The sequence below is a fragment of the Scleropages formosus genome, chromosome 18 (assembly GCF_900964775.1).
Source record: "Scleropages formosus chromosome 18, fSclFor1.1, whole genome shotgun sequence".
In the NCBI taxonomy this organism is placed as follows: Eukaryota; Metazoa; Chordata; class Actinopteri; order Osteoglossiformes; family Osteoglossidae; genus Scleropages; species Scleropages formosus.
In genome coordinates, this window is record NC_041823.1 from 24607216 (window position 1) to 24627370 (window position 20155).

Sequence of the window (20155 nt, forward strand, 5' to 3'; positions counted from 1 at the left end):
AAACAATAAATATTATTTTATATAATCTAATGGGAACATTCTGAAGGTCTTGGTGCTGTTTAAATCGGATGCAGTACCTCACAGCGTGCTCCCAGACAGGGGGTCGACCATGCATGTGTTTCTCACCACAGCAAAGCTAACCCACATCTGGAGGTGTGGAGCGTGGGGCTGAAATGAGTTTGCCAAAGGTGTAGGATGACACACGATCAGGTCAGCATGAATCAGCATGGATAGTCTGTCACCAGATCCCTCTCCTGTACCTCTGGTCATTCCCTCTCCATTTCATTCCAGCATGTGACAGTACACCAGATTTTCCAAAAGGGACAAGACGTGAGGGCTGTGGTGATGTGGGTGTGAAAGGTACTGGGTAACACCTGAGAAAGTTTCAGTTTAACACAGATCTGAAGCATCATGAGAGTGCTTCCATTCTCATGGCTCAGCCTCTTCCCAGGCATTCTGTAGGGCAAGGTCACTTCAGCTTGGCAGAGAAACAGATTTGTGGGACTGGGGTGGGGGTGGTTTGGGTTGTGCTTTCAGTGTTGTGGCCAGAAACTTGAGAAAGTATTCTGTTCTCTGAACTGCTAGCTGTGGCTGTGGTCCAAGGAGCCCATTCACTCTGCACCTCGCCTCCGCTCCAGCCCCCTGCATGCTGCCCATATACTTGTCACCTCCTTCATCCTTTTCCTGCTTTTTAAGATCATGGCTTATTATATAAACATTTCCCTCTAACAGACTTTTTCCCATAATTGGAAAAGTGACATGATGATAATAGTGTTGAATTTTACGTTGAAAGTGTAGCTGTTGCATGTGGTGCAATAAAATACCAAAGTCATGCTATTCCTATAGGTAAAGAGTCTGCAGAATTGTGGTGACTATCTTATTCCCCTCTAAATCCATGTCAACTGTGGCTTCATGAGCAGCAATGTCTTTACACTTAGGACAGGCAAGTGTGCTCTGATTGATTCTCAACTAAGCTCCTGGGCAGAATTAGCTGGGTTTTCATAGCTTCCTGACATTGAATTGTAAACTGATGTCTACAAGTTTAACAGATTCACACTTCCCCACTGCTACTAAGGATCCATCTCACCCCTTACATATTTTTGCTGCCTGAAAGTATCTATTAAGATGAGAAGGGTTCTGCACAAGTATCTTGTTCTGTTTTGCACCTAGCCATTTGTTTTAGTAAACCCATAAATTAAAAAAAATGCATCTATATTTATATTCGTACACACAACAACATAGACACAGTTTTATAATGATGGTGGTGGAGACTCTTGGTGTGTTTAAGAGGGGAGGACTGCTCTGGACCCCCTGTAGTTTGCATAACAACTTTAAAATTGGAGAGGAGGATCCCCTCATCAACTTGCCCAGCAACACACCCAGGATGGGATGCCAGTCTGTCACAAGGCACCCCAAGCAGGACTTGAACCCCAGACCCACCAATGAGTAGGACCTGGCCAAACCCACTGCACCACCACACCACTGCACCCCCTCTCTGTGAGGACCATTTTCTATGATTTCTCCAGTGTGTACAACAGCATACAGCCCAGGCTGTTAGGACAGAAACCTTGGTCCATGCAGGTGCACTCACTGTGTCCTGGATTCTGAACTGCCTGACTGGCAGACTGCAGTTCATCAGGTTGCCTGGCTGAGTGTCAGACGTGGCCATGTGCAGCACAAGGACCCCTCAAGAGGACCTATTTGCTCCCTTTCTGTTCACTCTGTTCACCTCGGACTTTAAGTATAACACCGGATGTTGTCATGTGCAGAAGTTCTGAGATGACTCAGCAATTCATGGGAATATCAGAGATGGGCAGGAGGAAGTGCATAGGAACCCAGAAAAAGATTTTGTTGAGTGGTACAAACTGAACCAGTTGCACCTCAACATTGGAAAGAGCAGGAGGCCCAGGGGTTCAGTGTGCCCTCTGGGGACTGATGGAGTGGAGGTGAAGGTAGTGGAGACATACAAATACCAGGGGGTGCACATTGAGACCCTGTATAAGAGAAGACTTTACTTTCTGAGGAGGCTCAAAGTCCTTTAAAATCGCTCATGTTTTATCAGTTGGATATAACTGACACAATATTTTTTGCACTCCAATGCTGCGGCAGTAGAATCACCACAGGAGATGTCAACAGACTCAGCAAGTTAATCAGGAAGACTGGCTCTGTCCTCAGAGTGAAGCTGTACTCTGTGGTGGAGGTCACACAGAGATGGACTCTGAATAGACTCCGCTCTAACATCAACAATGGATGAGCCTCTGTGTTACCCTCTACACGGCACCAGAGTAAAACACAGACGCACTTACAGCAAAAGGTTATTTCCACCAGCAGTCACCAGGCTGTACAATGAGTCCTCATGCTTCCAGCAGGGGTGATCTCTTAATGACCGAGCGGCACTGAGATGCTCTGTGTCGCACCACATGCTGCACCACCTTAACTACATTAATCTTACTTCACTCCTTTTTCGCACGTAAATATGCTTGCCTATTCATTCTCTTGCTAACATTTATGTTTCTGCTTACATGTTTAGTTACTTTATGTATTATGCTGTGAGAAATGACTGGCTCTAACTGGCAATGACTGGCTCTAACTGGCAATGACTGGCAATGCTGCGGAGTGTCATGTTCGAGTGGGATCAGATGTTTATTGTAAATAGTTGGGAATTGTGGGAAAAAAAGTAAAATATTTGTTTAACCGCTCTCTGTGCTGACAGGAATTATAAAGGGGTGAGTACATGGTGGGGAGTCTAAGTGGAAGAGGCTAATAAAAGCTGCAAAGGCTGGCTTGAGGTGCAGATCCTTAAGGAAAAGGGGTCCTGGGTTTCCATTCGTTCATGTCGGTACCTCGCTGTGCGTCGGTGTTCTAATAAACGCTCATAATGAACGCTGTCCATGAGTTCTTCTGTGCCCCATCTAAACCCAGAGCCCTGCACACTACAGTATGTTCTGATAAGCTGTATCTGTTCATGTATGTGTACATTTTATGGTGGTCCAATGGAAGTGAATTTCCCTTGTATTAATATGGTTTCATTCATTCATTCATTAATTCATTCATTCATGCATTCATTCCTTCCTTCCTTCCAAAGGTTAATGCTACTTCTGGTAACAATTGTTACACGGTGCATCCAGTAGAGGGAGCAGCCACAGCATGAACGTTTGAAGGATGAAAGCTGCAGGCATACAGTTTGTCTGATAAACAAAAGCCTTAACACTTGCTAGATTGTGGTCACAGAATTCAGTGCAAAAGTTACTCAGTTACTGTGGGATTTTAGACAAAAAAAATTGTAGACTTAGTGTATCTACAGTATTTTATATTCATGGTATTTTAAGAGGGGGATGCGGTGGTGCAGTGGGTTTGGCCAGAGCCTGCTCTGTGGTGGGTCTGGGGTTTGAGTCCTGCTTGGGCTGCCCTGCAGTGGACTGGTGTCCTGTCCAGGATGTGTCCCCTCCCCCTCCAGCCCTGTGTTACCAGATTAGGCTCTGGCTTGCAGTGACCTCTGCTCAGGATAAGCAGTTGTAAACTGTGTGTGTGTGTGGTATTTTAAGATGGCTGCCTAGCAAACACAACTGTGTGTATAGCTATGTGAGTGAACGTAACTAATGTGCCTTCTTAGGACATGTATTACAGAATGTCAGCTACAGATGTAGACTTGAGATGAGAAGGGTTGAAGGATGGAATCCCAGCAAAGGGAAATGTTGTTTTACAATTTTTGCTGCTGTTTTTGAGTGTGAACAGGAAAGCAAATGTCTAGTTGTATATATGGCTGTAGAAACTGTCTGTTATGTAAGATGCTTTGGAAGAAAACAGCTGTGGAATAATCCAATACTTACTGGGCATCTAGGAGTATACACCTCAGGTCATGTTATGACATTTCTGGCAAATTCTGATTAACACTGTGAAGAGAAACCAGTGGTCTGGTGTCCCAGTAAACATTTATTAATTAGACAGTTGGCCATATCAGTCTGTTTCAGCGTTACATCATACCAAAAAAGAGGCATGAACTATTCAACACAAAAAAGGTGCTGATGTTTGACATTTATTAGGAAGAGGCGCTTGCATGAAAAGTGTTTGAAAAGCACAGAGCTTGTTTGGCTCTTTAAAATGCTGTCTCATACACAAGAAATTTCTTCACTGTAGTAAAGTTTTTTTTTACAGGCTCTGATTTGTAAATGAGACATTTGAAAGCTGTTCCCAGAAGGGGTATGAATCTGTTGATGGCAGTCAAGTCCCCATCCAGCTCCTGTCTTACTATGTCCTCCATGAGGCCTCTTCCTGCCTTCTGCAAGGGAAATGGTGGCCTGATGGCTTCCAGGCCATCAAAGGGGGGCTGGGAGCCATGTCTTATGGCATGATAGTGGAACCCACAAAAAAGCACACCCCCACCCCGTCCCATTCTCTGCTGTTCCTAAACACTGTCCATGTGTGCACACTTTTTGGGTAAGTGTGTATCTGTGTGTACCCTTTGTCACCCTATACACTCACACCCCTTCTGCCCCAGTGCTCACAAGCCAGTTTCCATAAATCTCATGATTGCTGTGCATTCAGCTGACCCCCAGCTAAAGGGCTGTGGATGGAATCCAGATGTTCTTATCCCCCGCCTTGCACCCCTTCACCCCTCCTGTCTCTCTCATCTTAGCTTGCTTTCCACCCCCAACCCCCTTTAAGTTTTCCATTTCCTTTTTTGGTGAAAAATTTCTGAAAGGGGGGGAGGGGGAATGGGAGGGGATGAAATCCATGCTGGCCAGGACAAGAGCCTATGTGGTGCTCTGTTGGTGCTCCTGTCAAACAGAGTAGGGTGGGATGGCACACTTCATTCTCAGGCACACTTCTCACTGCAGTGTGGCCCAGGGAAGATTATAAGTTCAATGCCAACACAAGTAAACTGCTGATGTGAACAGCAATACACACTTATTTAGTTGTCAGGCAAATTACTGAAAAAAGCTGAACTTTGCACTAAGTTAACACATAACATTATCTGAATGTTTCCATTGTGCAAAAAACAGTTTTCTGAGGCAGGAAATTCAGAAGAGCATGTCATTAAAACAGCAATTTTCAGTTCAATTTATTGCTATAAGTCTCCGTATGCATAGTACGTAAAATAAATACGGGACAGTAGAGGTCAACTTCAAATATGTTTAATGTTCAAATAATTTTTTAAATTGTAATCTGAAAACAATGACATTTAATCATTTGAAAAGCACACCAGTAAACAATTGCCAGCAAAGCTCAGAATTGTGAAATACATAGATATATTTTCATGTTTTCCTAGAAATTCTCCATGGGTGACCAAATAATAGTAATAACATTTTATCTAATATATAAAAGTAATAGCAAAAACTTTATTTAATAAAAAACAACAACAACAACAACAACAACATGCATTCCATTTATGTCATTGCAGCAATATTTCTTTGGGGCTAGCCCATTCACTCTTAACACATAATAATGGCTATATTGGCAAAACTACTTTGAGAAACAATGATATACAAAACATAAAAGACAACAAAGCCTTATGATGAGCTCTTTTATTCAATTTGCAGATTAGTCAAGGTCAAGGTAGCAGTAATAGGATAATTAGTGGTTAAAATGATGCGTGAGGCATAACGATAGGTTGCAGTGTACTTTTGCACATGCTTGGCTTTTGTTTCAAGAACTATTTTATGACATGGTGCAAGGTACAGTATATTGCATTCATACGATCAAAGAGGAACACAATACCTCCAGTTTGCATGTTGTTATGAAACTACCAAGATTAAACAGCACAATCAAAAGCATTAAGTACTTTTTCCATTCTCTGTCATTTTTTCTCATTTTCTTAAATTCTCTAAAAATATGACCTGCTGGTGATGACCACAAAAAAAGTCTGAAACAACATGGCAAAGATATTTCATATACAAAAAAGCTGTGACATCACAGCTTCATCATTCTTTCTGACCACTTTGAATGTGTACAAAACTTCATAGGTATAAAATCGTTTAAGACTACATATCTGAGCGTCATTAAGACCCTTTGGTGGTGAGCTGTTCACACAAAATCATGTACAACAAATTTGGCAACAGCAGAATGCATTGGTATACACATCAGTGTGTTTTTTCAAGCAAACAATGACTATCTACAGTATGTTTAAGAGGGGTGGTCTCTACACTCTTAATTGTGCACTCAAATTATTGCCTGTAACATCAGAGTTGTGCAGTAAGATCAAGTTTACATAAATGTGTGGGATAAGTGTGAGCACAGCACTGGATGGAGGAGGCATGGCAGCTGCCCAGAAATCCTGGAAACTGGGTTCCCTTTATTAGGCAGGCTGTAGCTTTCTGGTTGGCCATTGCTGAGTAGCACCCAAGATGCCCAGTTTGCTGTTGTTGAGTCTGGATTACCAGTGGGGTGTTGGGCCTAGCTTTCGGTTTGTTTGGATCCAAGGTCCAGATGGAAGCGGCAGATCAAATGCTGACCCATCCACAGATGGCAAATTCCAGCATGGCCTTAATGGCTGCCAGATGAGAGACAGAACTGACCAAAGCGAACGAGCCGCAAGTACATGGCTGCTGTGTTTGTTAGAAGGAGGGTTAAAGTTTCCATGTGCTCTGGGCCTGTGTTATACACTCAGACTGACTTCCTAACTGCCAATTTATGCAGAGCTTACTGAAGCTGGAACTCATTAACAGTTACAACCGAGAAAGCTTACTGCAAAAAAACAGGACCTGCATTTTAAGAGCAAAAGACTGCGCTTTAAGAGCATGATGGTAGACTTAGTTTTAATGAGACTGGGTTCTCAATAGGTAGATATATCACGGGTGCTGGGCAGACTTCGAATTACAGCACTTCTGAAAGCTAAGATCGAACTGTAATTACATGTCAGCTGAAAGGATAGGGTGTGCCAATAAATGCCTTTAATCTTCAATATTTTTGACCTCTTTTCTGGCTCACACTGTCTAATTGAGAGGAATACACTTTGAAAATGAAAAGCAGTTTTATTTTTTCAGCACTGTTTCACAACAAATTGACAGACCTTGAACAAAAGTTAACTTTGGTTTTTTTTCTTGCTAATCATAGATATTACGGTTTCACTTAACATTTTCTGCCACCAAGGCACAAAGCAAACAATGTACAAATGCGCCCCTCGGGACAGCAAGGTGACACTCAAATGACCAGTGGACTGATGTGGGAGTGTAGTCCGGGGTTACGATGTTGAGTACAGGAGAGAGGGGTTTATAGGTTATTGTTGCAGTCACGACAGAGGATCTGGTCCCTGTCAGGGAAGAAGCCAGCGCCCACCAGTGAGATGGAGCAGCGTGAGCAGGTGAAGCAGGACTGATGCCACTGGCGCTCCTCAAAAGAGATATACTTGCCTCCACCAAAACCTGGACAACAAGAACGTGTGCATTCTTTAAAGGACCTCAATTTGTTTAAATCTTTTATTTCCTTTGCAAATACTTTCATTTATAAATCACACATTTACACATCTGCATTTCCATACATTTGTACAAATATCTGTGTCGATGTTTCCAATCATAATACAAGTTATTCAGTGCCTTGCTGTAGAATGCGACAGAAGCTGAACTTGCTTTCTGATCACAGGTCAAAAACTAAATATTATGCTACCCTACCTTCAAAAGCCATTGTTCTGAAGAAGCAAATCTGAAAGGAATTCCCAGTATTTTAGACACAAACCCAGGTATACTACATCTACTTATTTAGCTGACATTTTTCTCCAAAGCAGTTTACAACATTAAGTTTGTTTATAAATCTACTTACAAAGATTCATCCATTTTTACAGCTTGGTCATTTTTACTACAATTTAGGTCAAGTACTTCCCTAAGTGGTATTATATCAGGAGGTGTGAACCTTCGAGTAGAAGGCAACAGCTCTAACCATTACACAACTTGCTGCAATGCTATAATAATTCTTGTCATGGGCTGCCTCTTGTTAAATTATCAAATATATCTTATTTCTAAAATTTCATCACAGCTGAAACAAAGAGCCCACAAAGAGCAACTGGTCTCACCTGTGATGGGCTTCCTGCAGGACTCGCACTTCTTGGCATAGAGGTTGCCGAAGCACTTGAGGCAATAGGGACTGTCTTCGCGTGATGTGAAATGCTGGCCAGCCAGCTGCACCTTGCATCCCGTGCACACGAAGCACTCCTTGTGCCAGGGCTCATCCCGGTAGGTCACACCCCCTTTGGCCAGCACCTGCCAGTGCAGAAGCAGGAGGGCTGAAGGTCAGAGAGAAATAGTCCCCCTGCTGCAACTCAACTACATTTATATATTCATTTAGAATACAATGACTTCTTACAATTATTTACCCATTCATACAACTGGGCAGTTTTCCAGGAACAATTTAAGGGAAGTATGTTGCTCAGGGGTACTACAGCTGGTGGTGGGATTTGAACCTGTGACCTTTAACCACTACACTACCAGCTGCCCCAGTCTGGAGGCAATGCAGCAGACCACTACAACACTGGCACAATGTCAGTTATTTCTAGCAGTGAGCATTTAGTCACCATCAACTTCTGACAAGCTCATACTTAGACATACCTCAGACTCCCATTACTGACATCACCCTACACTTAGTAATCTTGAGTAACTTTAATAACTTTCAAACACAACAATATATACCATCTGGATGTTGGCATTTCCTTTTTAAACTGAAGAGCAACTCAATACCACTGCAGTATATTGTGGTTCAGAGCAAGGGACAGTTGTGAGTCAAACGTGATGTGTCACAAGAAAGAGAAGAGAGAAACATTTCCCTGTGGTGTCTACAAAGCGGCCAGAAAACCCCAAACTCAAAGCACCTGTTATGGCCCGAGGAAGAACTGGTGTCTGGCCATTAAGGAGTGGGCGTTACCAGGAATGATTAATTGTCTCTGTGGGGTTTAAACAGACTTGTCACCTGTTAGACAGACCTGAGTATCACCTAAATGAGTCACACGTCACACCTTGTGCAGCCTGGTGTGGTTTCCTCATGTATAGAGTGGCACAGTATGACAAAAGCTTCAGTAATCTCCTGGCAGGCAGACACCCTCATTTAGGGCTGCTTGTTTTGTCTGTGCTCTTCTTTACCTGTACAAATGTGAACTCCTTGACCTCAAGAGCAGAGCTACCTTCAATCTGTGCTACTTTAATAATGTATGTGTAAATCTGACACCTCAGCTGAGGTTTTCAAAGTCACTGAGGGCAGGCTGATGTGGGGGCAGTTAAGAGTGGTCAGAAGGGACGGCCAAGAGGTGGAACCAAATCAGCACACACCTGTTTGCAGCGGGTACAGCGTGGGGCAAATTTGTTCTCATAGCAGGGCACGCAGTAGTGCTCATCCTTATCCGGAATGAAGGATTTGGAGCCGATGGGCTGCTTGCAGCTGTTGCAGATGAAGCAGGCTTCATGCCATGTGTTGCCTGCATACTCAAGCTTCCTTGTACCTGAAACAAAGGAGAGTCTGACACTATTTCTTTGCACATGATAGTACTAAGTATCCTGAATACTTCTTGCTTAAAATTTGTACATTTGATTGTGTAACTTGTGCCAATGTTCTATCAGGATTTACAAGGTACTCCTTTCTGCTTTTCATTCATATTTTACTTCTTCTTACTTCACTGATGTATGGATGACTGACCCTTTGTAAGTAGTGTATCTAGCACCGTAAGTCACCTTGGTGAATAAGGTGTGTGGGCTGATAACACTACATAGAGTTCATTGAAGTCCCTTTGGAGAAAAGCGTCTGCTAAATAAATAAATGTAAATGTACTTGTCTTCATTGCACCCTTTTTCTAAAATGCAATATCCGATTAATACCATCAATATGAGTGATACCATGACCCCACACTGGACCAATGCTTAGTGAAAATGGGATGGTATTTTTATTTAGTTGATGCTCTTTCAAAGTTGGCTTATATTTTCTTGTTTAAATCATAAAAAATAGACACGTGAAAATGTAATACAACAAGCACTTCCTGATAAAATACAGCTGATGGGCGAAGGAGGGCATGACCAATAAAAAGTATGAGAGAGATAGCTGCTGCCTTTGGACTTAAATGTTGCATGTTCAAATCCCACTTCTAGTATCAACTCAATGAATAAATTCAAATATTTATTCACCCAAAAGAGATTGTACAAGATGAGCATGGATAAGCCAAGAGGAGAAAGGCTTGGCATTACTACTGTGTATAGACACAGAGTGGTCATAATTTGTGAGAGATGTAATATACACAGTGAACCAAACCATCAGGACAAATTCCATTAAAAGGAGTCCTTCTAAGGCACAGAGCAGTTTTACAATGCAAACAGAGCAGCTTTACAGTTTGTAAATCTTTATTTAATGTGTAAAACAGAGGCTGGGCAAAATTTTTATTATGTGATGCCACCTTGTTCTCTTAAAATCATTCATAATTCATTGCACCAATCCTGGCCAATCCAGTCCCGAAATGAATAAACTCAGTGTTCAGATTTAAAAAAAAAAATAAAAAATTAAAAATAATAATACTCTTGTAAAGTGTGAAACTTCTGTTAACTCATGATGGTCAAATCAGAACTCCAGAGAGTCCATATTAAAATGATTCACGCAAACCTCTGCTTCTTCCCTCTTAGCAGGACCTCATAAAGCACTCAGGACAGCACCCAATTATAAACTAATGTGACGTCCGACCTGGGGACCTGTCCACTGCACTGTTAGTGGGGGTAATTTACAGGCCTGGAAAGAGGCTGCTGAGAAAAGTGGAGGCTGGAAAAAGAGTGAGGACAGTTGGGAAGACCATTGCAATGCTGCTGTGGTAGCTTGGAACAAAACCACTGCTGCAGGCAAAGACCAGCATGCCAGATCTCTGACCAGACAGGAAGGTAGAAAGTGCATCTGTGCAAACAAACACTACAATTCTTATTATTACCCTACATTCATTGCTGACCAACCTAATTTGACCTAATACTACAGTTTGACATTTTTAATTGGAATGATTCAGTGTGAGAGAAACAGCAACCATCAAGTTCTAAGCCCGTACCCTTAACCGCTATGTTACCTGTTGCTTCTAACCTCCATATGCACTTGTGAAAAGGAAGGCTGCAGGCTACCTGACAGAAGGAAAACTCATTTATTGTATTTTGGCCTGTGAGTAGCACTTCACTGCACCGTGCACCGGCATGGTTGAGAGAGCTTTCCCACCGATTTTCTAGAAAAAAATAACGTACATGTCGGTGTGATAAAGCCCTTTTGAAACAATAGTTTCACACTACAAATAATTCAGAGTGACTGGTTCACATAGCTTTGGACTGTGGAAGAAAACCTACACACGTACGAGGAGAAAATGGAAAAAAACTATTCAGACTGAGCCCGGCTCAAACTCTTGTATGAAAGTACAGCCCAGATACTGTGAGGCACCAGCACTACGCGCTGCACCACTGTGCCGCCTAACAAACTGTCACAATGATTCAAGCTCTGCAAATGTAACTAGTACCATCTTTTCCAAGATCACCAGCACACTATATTTTGGGAAATGTTTATTTTTAGTTCCTACGCCACCGGAACATTCTGGTGTCATCCATCCTCTGAGAAAGAAAGAGCGCAAAGAAGGCCTACCTGGCATGACAGTTTTGTCACAGGCCACGCACTTGGAGGAGAACTCGTTGCAGTAACAGTCATTGCATAGCAGGGCATCATCCTGGCTCGTGAAGGGCTCGTCAGCCAGTGAGCGGTCGCACCGGAAACAGCGGAAGCAGTGCTCGTGATAGTGCCGCTCCTCATAGAACAGTTCCTAGGGCCCAGGGTGAAAGAGCAGGATCAGATCAAAACCACACTCACCTTTTCATATATAACGCTCCAAGTACGGAGCGGCACAGCGAGTAGCGCTGCTGTCTCGCAGCGCCTGGGTGATGCGAGAGAACGTGGGTTTGATCCCCGCTCAGTCTGTGTGGAGTTTGCATGTTCTCCCCGTATCTGTGTAGGTTTCCTCTGGGTGTTCCGGTTTTCTCCCATAGTCCAAAGACATGCTGTTCAGGTTCCCCCACAGTGTGTGAGTGACACAGAGAGAGAGTGTGTTTCACTGATGCACAGAGGAGTGATCCACTGTAAATAGTGTATCTAGCAGTGTAAGTCACCTTGGTGAATAAGGTGTGTGGGCTAGCAACACTACATAGTATCCATTGTAAGTCGTTTTGGAGAAAAGTGTCTAAGTGAATGAATGTAAATGTAAGTATTTACTTTCAAATGCCTGATATGACTGCCTGCTTTGCCTGCACAAGAGCACAGCTAATATTACCGTGGAACCAGAATTACAGGATTGTAAGAAATTACCGAAAACATGCAACAGGATAAACGTACCATCTGTACATGGTTGTTATAGCCAACAGCTGACTAACACGCTGATAAGAGTGATGACGCTACCTGTCAGCAAACACACTTAAATCTCGTTTCAGATACCACTGAAAAGCAGGTGTCACTGCACTCCACCTGGCGCTTTAACTCCACCATAAAAACTTCTGAAAAGCGAAAATGCAACCGTGTTTAACTTTGACTGGCTATTCACCCGTTTGACAAGACCCTTTGTGACCTTGGCCTCTTTATTACTATATTTTACACACTACAAAGAAATCATGCTGCACTTTTAAATGACCACTACATTACACACACAGTTGAAAGACACGGCCTCCTCACTATTCTCACCACCTCCTTCTGTCACTACCAATAAAATGCCTCTTTTCTTGAAACATTCAATAAATGTCTGTTTCAGATTGTAATGGATGTGGAAATAGTTCCATGACTTGACAAACGAGCACATTAGTCTCTGGTTGTAATTTTGTGGAAAAGGGGGGACGATACGGCTGGATGATAGATTTCCATGAGGAGCCTGGGACCACAGACCATAGCGAAGGGGCCAGAGGGATGCGGCAATGTTTGGTGGAGGCGCTATGTTTATAGTCAAAGGACAGCAAGGCCAAAACAAACAGGGAGCTTATTTATTGTCTGCTGCTGGGTTGTCGGTAATTCATCGGCCGCACGTACATTTTGATGTCAGAGAAATGCAGCAAGGGGCATCATCCCCTCCATGCAGCCCCGCTCTGCTCCAACATTTGTTTATACATACTTTTAAAAGAGTTGTTGCCTGTTTGTGTTGCTTATCAAGAGGAAATTAATGTCAAAATTGGCTTCCGCAAGGAGGAATTAAGAAAACAAAAAAGTTTTGCCTCAAACCAGCAGGTGTTCAAACAACACAACTGAGTTTCCAGTTTCCTTATTTACATTTTAATCATTACACTTAAATAGGATCACTTGTGTTTTTTTTTTGCTTTCTGGACACTTATGGTAGGGACTAACCCAACTTACAGTTTTACTCACTGATATAGCTAAGAGTTTTTCAACAAAGCCACTGCAGTTAAATACCTTACTAATGAGCAAGATAAGGTTCTTGTCATTCTAAGAAAGATTAGTCTCTATTCTGATCTGAAAAAAACTGAGGTAAAACTTCTCTTTTATCACACTTCGTCTATAACTTCTTTAAGTTAATGACATTTATCACCATGTGTCGATACACATAAAAACAGCTAATCGTATCATTTATATTGATTACTGAACGAATGATTGGACAATTCTAACACAATGGCCCAGTTTAAGCTTTGTTACCTGCTGCAATACATGATCAGCTGTGCTGGTTCTTTAAGCTGTTTTAAAATCAAGCTTTGTTGCACACTGTAGTAGCAGGGGCCCCAAATGTGTTAGCACTGCTAGATTAGAAAGCCCCAAATCTGCAGAGACTGATTCTCAGTTTTCTGAAAGAAAGCTCACCCTCGAGTCATGACCAATCAGCTCCTTGCACTCATCACAGGTGTTGGCAAACAGGCTGTCGTAGCAGGGGATGCAGTACGGTTGATCCTCGGCCTGGATGTACTTGCGGCCATACAGGGATTCCTTGCAGTTGTCGCAATCAAAACGCTCGCTCATCTTGTCCTGTCCCAGCCCAGGCCCTAGAACACACAGCAGCAGTTGCATTAATTAAATTTCATAAGGCTTATATTCATGTGTCAAGTACTTAAAGGAAAAAATTAGTCTGAAGCTTTACGGTTTGTACTCCCTCCTGTGAAAGAGTCAAAGTACAGGTCTAACCTGTAGGATCCATGGAACCACTCAGAAGGAAAAACTGCAAGATTACGATACACCACTTAATTACATGTACTCTTGATTGCTGCTGAAGGGTGTGGATTGGAGTCCATACCTTCTAGGGTGATGGTTCCTGGTAGGAAGGAGGAGGGGTTGATGTCTACACACAGTGGCATAGAAGAGGACTGGAGGCAGTTGAAAAATAAAGTCTGAAAACTTTTTAGATTTTTGTTTTAAACACTGGGTAGGGGGGTCAAAGATTCTGGCCCTGCATGGACGCTGATTTATCTCCCATTTCACTGCAGTGATTGTGATGGCAAAACTGAAGGGGCTCACAGTTAACTGTCAGTGGTCTGTCATGCCTGTTTTAGGAAACCAACAGCACAGGCATCAACTTCAAGACTACAGTAATTGAAGGAGTAGACCTCTTTGATGACTGGTTGCTCCATTGTCACTGAGGTTCAGCTGTCCTTAGGTTTCCTTTGTGTGTTAATGTGGAACACTATTTACTAGCAGGGATGGGTAGTGAGTGTCTGCTCTCATCAGATGGAGTGAATGGTGGATCTAAATCACAAAAATCACCATGAGAAATCCTACACATCGAAAAGGGTACTTTAGCAAAGCCAATCTAATTTGACAAACAAATGTTTAATTTTCACTACCAGTTTTGTCAGCATTTTGTATGTACCCACTGTATATATTTTCTAATGCATGAGCAAGTGCAAGTTCAAATGAAAGGCAACAAGCTAAAGTCAATGTGCTCTACCTTCTAACACTGCAAATGTATTTATGATCTCAAGTGTATTTTGGGGGGTGGGGTCAAGTAAAAAAAAAAAGTGGGGGGCCTGCAGCCAATCACAGAAGATCAGCAAGCTAGTGAGATCCAAAGCATAGATGGGAACATTATACTTGCAAAGATTTCAAAGAATGATATGTTAAATCATTTTTGATTTTTTCTTCCGGTTTTCTGATTCGTACAATGTCTAAATGGCATACAATTCTGGCCAGGGGAAGAGGGGCAGTGGAGTAGAGATTCAGTTCTGATGCGGAAGCTAGGTCCCAGAAGACTCCAGAGAAGAGTGCCCTTAACTCCTGGCATGACGGCAGTGACGCCAGTGGGCCGACTGGCAGCCTCCATGCCGAGGGGTGATTGAACCCAGGAACTGGGGACAAGAAGAGACAGTGCTCCATGTCCTAAAAAACAAACTAAATATATATATATAAATAAAAAAAAAAAAAAAGGCTCAGCACTTCCAAGTTTATTGAAGGGGAAAGGGGGGAGAGAAGGCCAACAGTGCTGAGATGAGAGCGGGGGTCCTTGTGTGGCTAGCGGGGGATTGCTCACAGAAAGACAATCCAGACAAATTCTCACAGTTGTTGCTCATGATGTACCAAAGACCGCAACAGATTTTTGTCTTGACCAACACTCAGTGACTCAAAGAGACAGGCCTGTGGTTCCAAATGTACTCTAATACCAGAGCAATGATTCCTTCATTCCTTGGGAAATGCACATGGATAGAAGGGGGTGAAAGGGTGTGGTATTCCCCCAGAAATGAACCATGTCTAAATAGCATTGATATGTGGCACCTCAGAGACTGGACAGTTTTACAAGTTACTTTTCCAAGCAGGACAGCAACCAGACCAGAACAGAAACATCTTTTGGGTAAAACTGTGAGGAATTTACCCATAAATCACCTGACAGAAGACATGATTCAGGAGGTACTACCAAGACATAGCAGCTTGATGCTGTGAGAGAGAGAGCGCTCTTACTCGTCTTTTTACTTCCCAAATACTTGGGCCTAAACCGCTTGCTTGTTTATTCATTTGTTTACCCTTTGTTGGGTCATGTTGTGGGTATAATAAAACCAGTGGGATTCAGTCCTTGTCTTGGTCAGGTGGAGTGAAAAGTAACGGCCTTGGTTTGTGTGTGTGTGTGTCAGGGGGTGCTGTATTGGTTGAATGTGTGCGCTACTCAGTGCCAGCCAGTCTCACAAATGGACCTGCTAATCCTCTGCTTAAGTGGCCATTGTGCTCCGCTTCACTTCAAACAGGCCAGCCACATACTCTCAGCTGGGAAACCTTCAATCTCCTCTAGCCCAGGGAGACAGTGACCCCACAACCCCCTGCTACACAATCACAGCAAAAACACGAGCAGCAGCAGAACCAGACTGAACTGGGCTTTGTTACAGTGTCACATTAAACCCCTGCCATACCCAACTTTAGTACTGTTTGGCCAAGCTGTTTCAAATCACTGCAAGATCAAATTCTTAAAAAAGTTAAAATGTCAAAAAAATGTTTATAATATAATGGATTAGAACAATAAACTATGTTCAGCTGCAGGTCTAATTATTAAATACCTGCTGATACTTAGTTACAACCATGTTGATTAGAATACTTACAGCCACCATGTAGTCTATTACAAATAGGACTTGTAAGGCTGGGCAATTGGTGGTGCGAGCAACCGGCACCTCTGGAGACAATACTGACGTAAACATAGCGCTACCACTGGACCAAAGCAGTGATAGCACCTGCTCTAGAATTATAATTACATTGCTTCCCTGTATTGTATGCTGGGAAGGAAGAGGAGAGTGTCAAACCCTTCTTCAGTCCACTGCAGTGCTTATGCTTAAATTAGGTCATAAACTAAAAAGGAAAACCTTCAGTGTTCAGCCATGAACTTGTTCACTGTAGCTTTTATTATTATATAGTAATTTGAAAAATTCTCTAATTTCAATGAACCACAAAGGGTACATTCAAACTTGTCCCAAAAGCGACTTAAAATGTTAACATTACAATTATTACAGTTACAAGCATTAACCCATTTACACAGCTGGATAATTTTTACTGGAGCAATTTAGGGCAAGTACCTTGCTCAAGGGTACTACAGCTGGAGGTGGGGATCAAACCTGCAACCTTTCGAAAGGCAGTAACTGTAACCTCTACGTTACCCCTGCCCCCTGAGATAGACTATTTCAATACAGTGATGCTCAAAATTTTATTTTAAGGTGACATTTTTATCTTATAAAAGACACACACACACACACACACATTTTCAGAACCGCTTGTCCCATACGGGGTCGCGGGGAACCGGAGCCTACCCGGCAACACAGGGCGTAAGGCCAGAGGGGGAGGGGGACACACCCAGGACGGGACGCCAGTCTGTCGCAAGGCACCCCAAGCGGGACTCGAACCCCAGACCCGCTGGAGAGCAGGACCCAGTCCAACCCACTGCGCCACTGCGCCCCCCCGTTATAAAATAATTTTAAGAAAAAAGTCTTAATATGCAGTTTGAATATGTATTCAGACACCACACATTAGTATTTGATACAGCCAGCTTTTGCCACAATAGAAGCTTTAAGTCTTTCTGGGGTAAGTATGCACCACCTTTGTACACTTTTTTGTACATGGTATTGTAGAAATGATTTTGACCCTTTTTTTCTAAGCAGATTTTCACTGGGTTGTTCTGGTTGGTTGAATGAAGGTTATGGACAGCAATTTTCAAACTATCAGATGCTCAGTGGGACTAAAAATCAAAAAATTGACTGACCTATTAAGAAGGACAAGCTGAATTTCCTAAGCTGCTCCAATGTTGCTTTAGCCTTGCAGTTGGGATTTCACCTTTCCAGGTGAAAGCTGAACTTTCTTCCAAGCTTAAGATTGAAGCAGGTTCTCATAGTATTACCTTATATTTTGCTCCATCCTATCTATTTTAACAAGATTTCCAGTCCTTGATGATGAAAAACACACCCAGAAGATTATACTGCCACCATCATACTTCACTGCTGGGATGGTGCATCTTGAGGTAGGGGTCTGAATTCTTTTGCAAGACACTGTATATTTCTTTCTGAAAATTAAATCACTGAGCATTTTTGTTTGAGAGAGAAGAGGAAGAAACGCTTAAAAGCACAGTGGAACCTCGGTTTACGAATTTAATTCGTTCCATGTATTCATTCGTCCTCTGAAATTTTTGTATACCGAAACGAATTTCCGCATAAGAAATAATGTATAATGGAATAATTGGTACTATGCCCCCAAAAATATTACTTGAGATCTGCATCAGTTGATCCTGGCGTTTTTTTCTATGAGATCGGTGTACAACTACCTTGCCTTCTCGCAAATGATAGCTTCGGACACGCTATGATCACCCGCTAACTGCCTCTCGTTTATCCAGATAAGCAACAACCTCTCTACATCCTCTATGGCCTGAGACCGTTGCTTTGTTAACACTGTCACTCCTTTTGCAACATCAGCCTTCGTGATTTCTTCCTTATTTGCCGGGATGGTACAGATCATTGATGTTGACTTGCCATACATCCTGGCAAGTTCAGACACGCGTACACCATGTTCAGGCTTCCCGATGATTTCCTTCTTCAGTTCTATTGGGATACGGACAACCTTCTTCTTCTCAGATGCTGCTATTACCTTCTTGGGTGACATAGTTGCTTTGGGTATGCACAATACGTACGTACGCTAAAGAAAATCACAAAGAATTTCTCGAACGCATCCGCGAGAGCTTTGGATACGAGACGTTCACAACGTGAGGCTACGTATACAACTGATGCTTCGCAGAGGGTATTCATTGTCTCCCCACTCGCCCGATGCTTCCCGAAGTGTACCCACACGCACAGGTTCAAACAGGATGCTCGTGCTCGGAGGCAATCTTTCGAAAACCGAAGGAGTTTACGGATACAATTATTCATAAACAGAATCATACGCGCTGAATGTTTGAATACCGAATTCGACGGCCTTGAGGCAGTTCACATGATGTTCGTATTCCGAGCCACCATTCATATACAGAAACATTTTTTTCTTCGTATTTGCACTTTGTACTCCGAATTATTCGTAAAAAGAGACGTTCGCCAACCGAGGTTCCACTGTATTCCCGAAATGGCTCAAAACATTGAGCAAAGAAAGGCTTGCTGCAGTCAAATAGGAATAGGTGGGGATGCTGGCATCAGTTCTAGAAGCTTTCCAGAGGCAGCCTGTCTGTTCTCGAAGCAGTTCCTTGGAGAAGTAGCATGTAAATGTCACTTGTGTGTGCAATACTTTGACGTATTGGTCCCCAAGTGGCTTAAGGGAAAGCTGGACAGGTAGGATGTTTTTCTTCTCCCTCCCTCATTCCCTTCCAGATAGGGAAAGAATGGAGGCTGCCAATCTGTTCCTCCCCTTGAAGACAGGCATGAACCTCCACTTGCCACCTCATGAAAATGTTGGACTGCTTCTTCCTGCAGCTTTCCTTTTCTTCAATGACCACTGCACTTCCTGCTTGGCGGATCCGAAGGATCAAGCCAAGTGCAAAACCTGTGCATCCGACTTCTATCCCAATAAAGACTCCCAGAAGAGCCAGAGTTGGAAAAACTATACTAATGGGTGGCGGAAAAACTAAATAAGGAAAAACCATGCTCTGGACCCCTACCAGACATTTTTCTTTACTATGTGGATTAATGAATACCTTCCCAACTCACGCTTCCTATCCCATAAACCTGGACATAGCTAGCACTTAACACTACCACCATACATAAACACATTGAATACTTACATTTAGTAGGCATGTGCAACAATGTTGTTTGTCGTCGGCACTATAGAGGTGGCATCTTCGATGTATTACACTTACAATTACTATTACACCCATTTACACTTTCCTGGAGATTTATCTGTTCCTGTGGCTCCAACTCTGGTCTTCTTCGCCACCCATACTCTATTAAGCTTACAACTGTGAATTCAGATTCAATAAGGAATGATTTTCTTTCTCTCTCTGTCACTCTCATCCAAGAAACTTCTAGCAAAGGGCCAACATGGTGAAGCCTGAAGAGCCCCAAGCTGCCTCAGAAGCATCTGTGTGGTCATCTCATGTTGCCTTTGACCTACATGTTCATGATGGCTATCTGATCCCGCAGTTAGTCTATCCCAGTATCTTGCATGCTTGGGAACCTGATGTTTTCATTCTGTGTGTTTGTTGGACTTTACAACAATGGTCTTCCTTCCAGAAGTAAGGTCCTATGAACTCTTTCTGCTAAAGCCATTGCCTACATCTGTCCTCAAAAACAAAACAAAAGACATAAAAAAACACAAT

At 42.7% G+C, this 20155-nt stretch overlaps 1 protein-coding gene across 2 annotated transcripts in view; it reads right to left on the minus strand.

Annotated features, from left to right (window-relative positions):
* Positions 1-5364: 5364 nt before the first annotated feature.
* fhl3a (four and a half LIM domains 3a) overlaps positions 5365-20155 on the minus strand; it is a 41088-nt gene continuing 26297 nt past the window's right edge. The window contains exons 2-7 of one of the 2 annotated variants that reach the window (XM_018726987.2): positions 13771-13949; positions 11569-11743; positions 9252-9421; positions 8006-8192; positions 7608-7638; positions 7283-7361 (exon numbers count right to left, since the gene is read on the minus strand). In XM_018726987.2, coding sequence (XP_018582503.1) covers positions 7610-7638; positions 8006-8192; positions 9252-9421; positions 11569-11743; positions 13771-13926 — 717 coding nt within the window. In that variant the 5' untranslated portion in view covers positions 13927-13949 and the 3' untranslated portion in view covers positions 7283-7361; positions 7608-7609. Of the gene's footprint in view, positions 7362-7607; positions 7639-8005; positions 8193-9251; positions 9422-11568; positions 11744-13770; positions 13950-20155 lie in introns of both variants that reach the window. The other variant, XM_018726986.2, reaches the window with a different exon arrangement.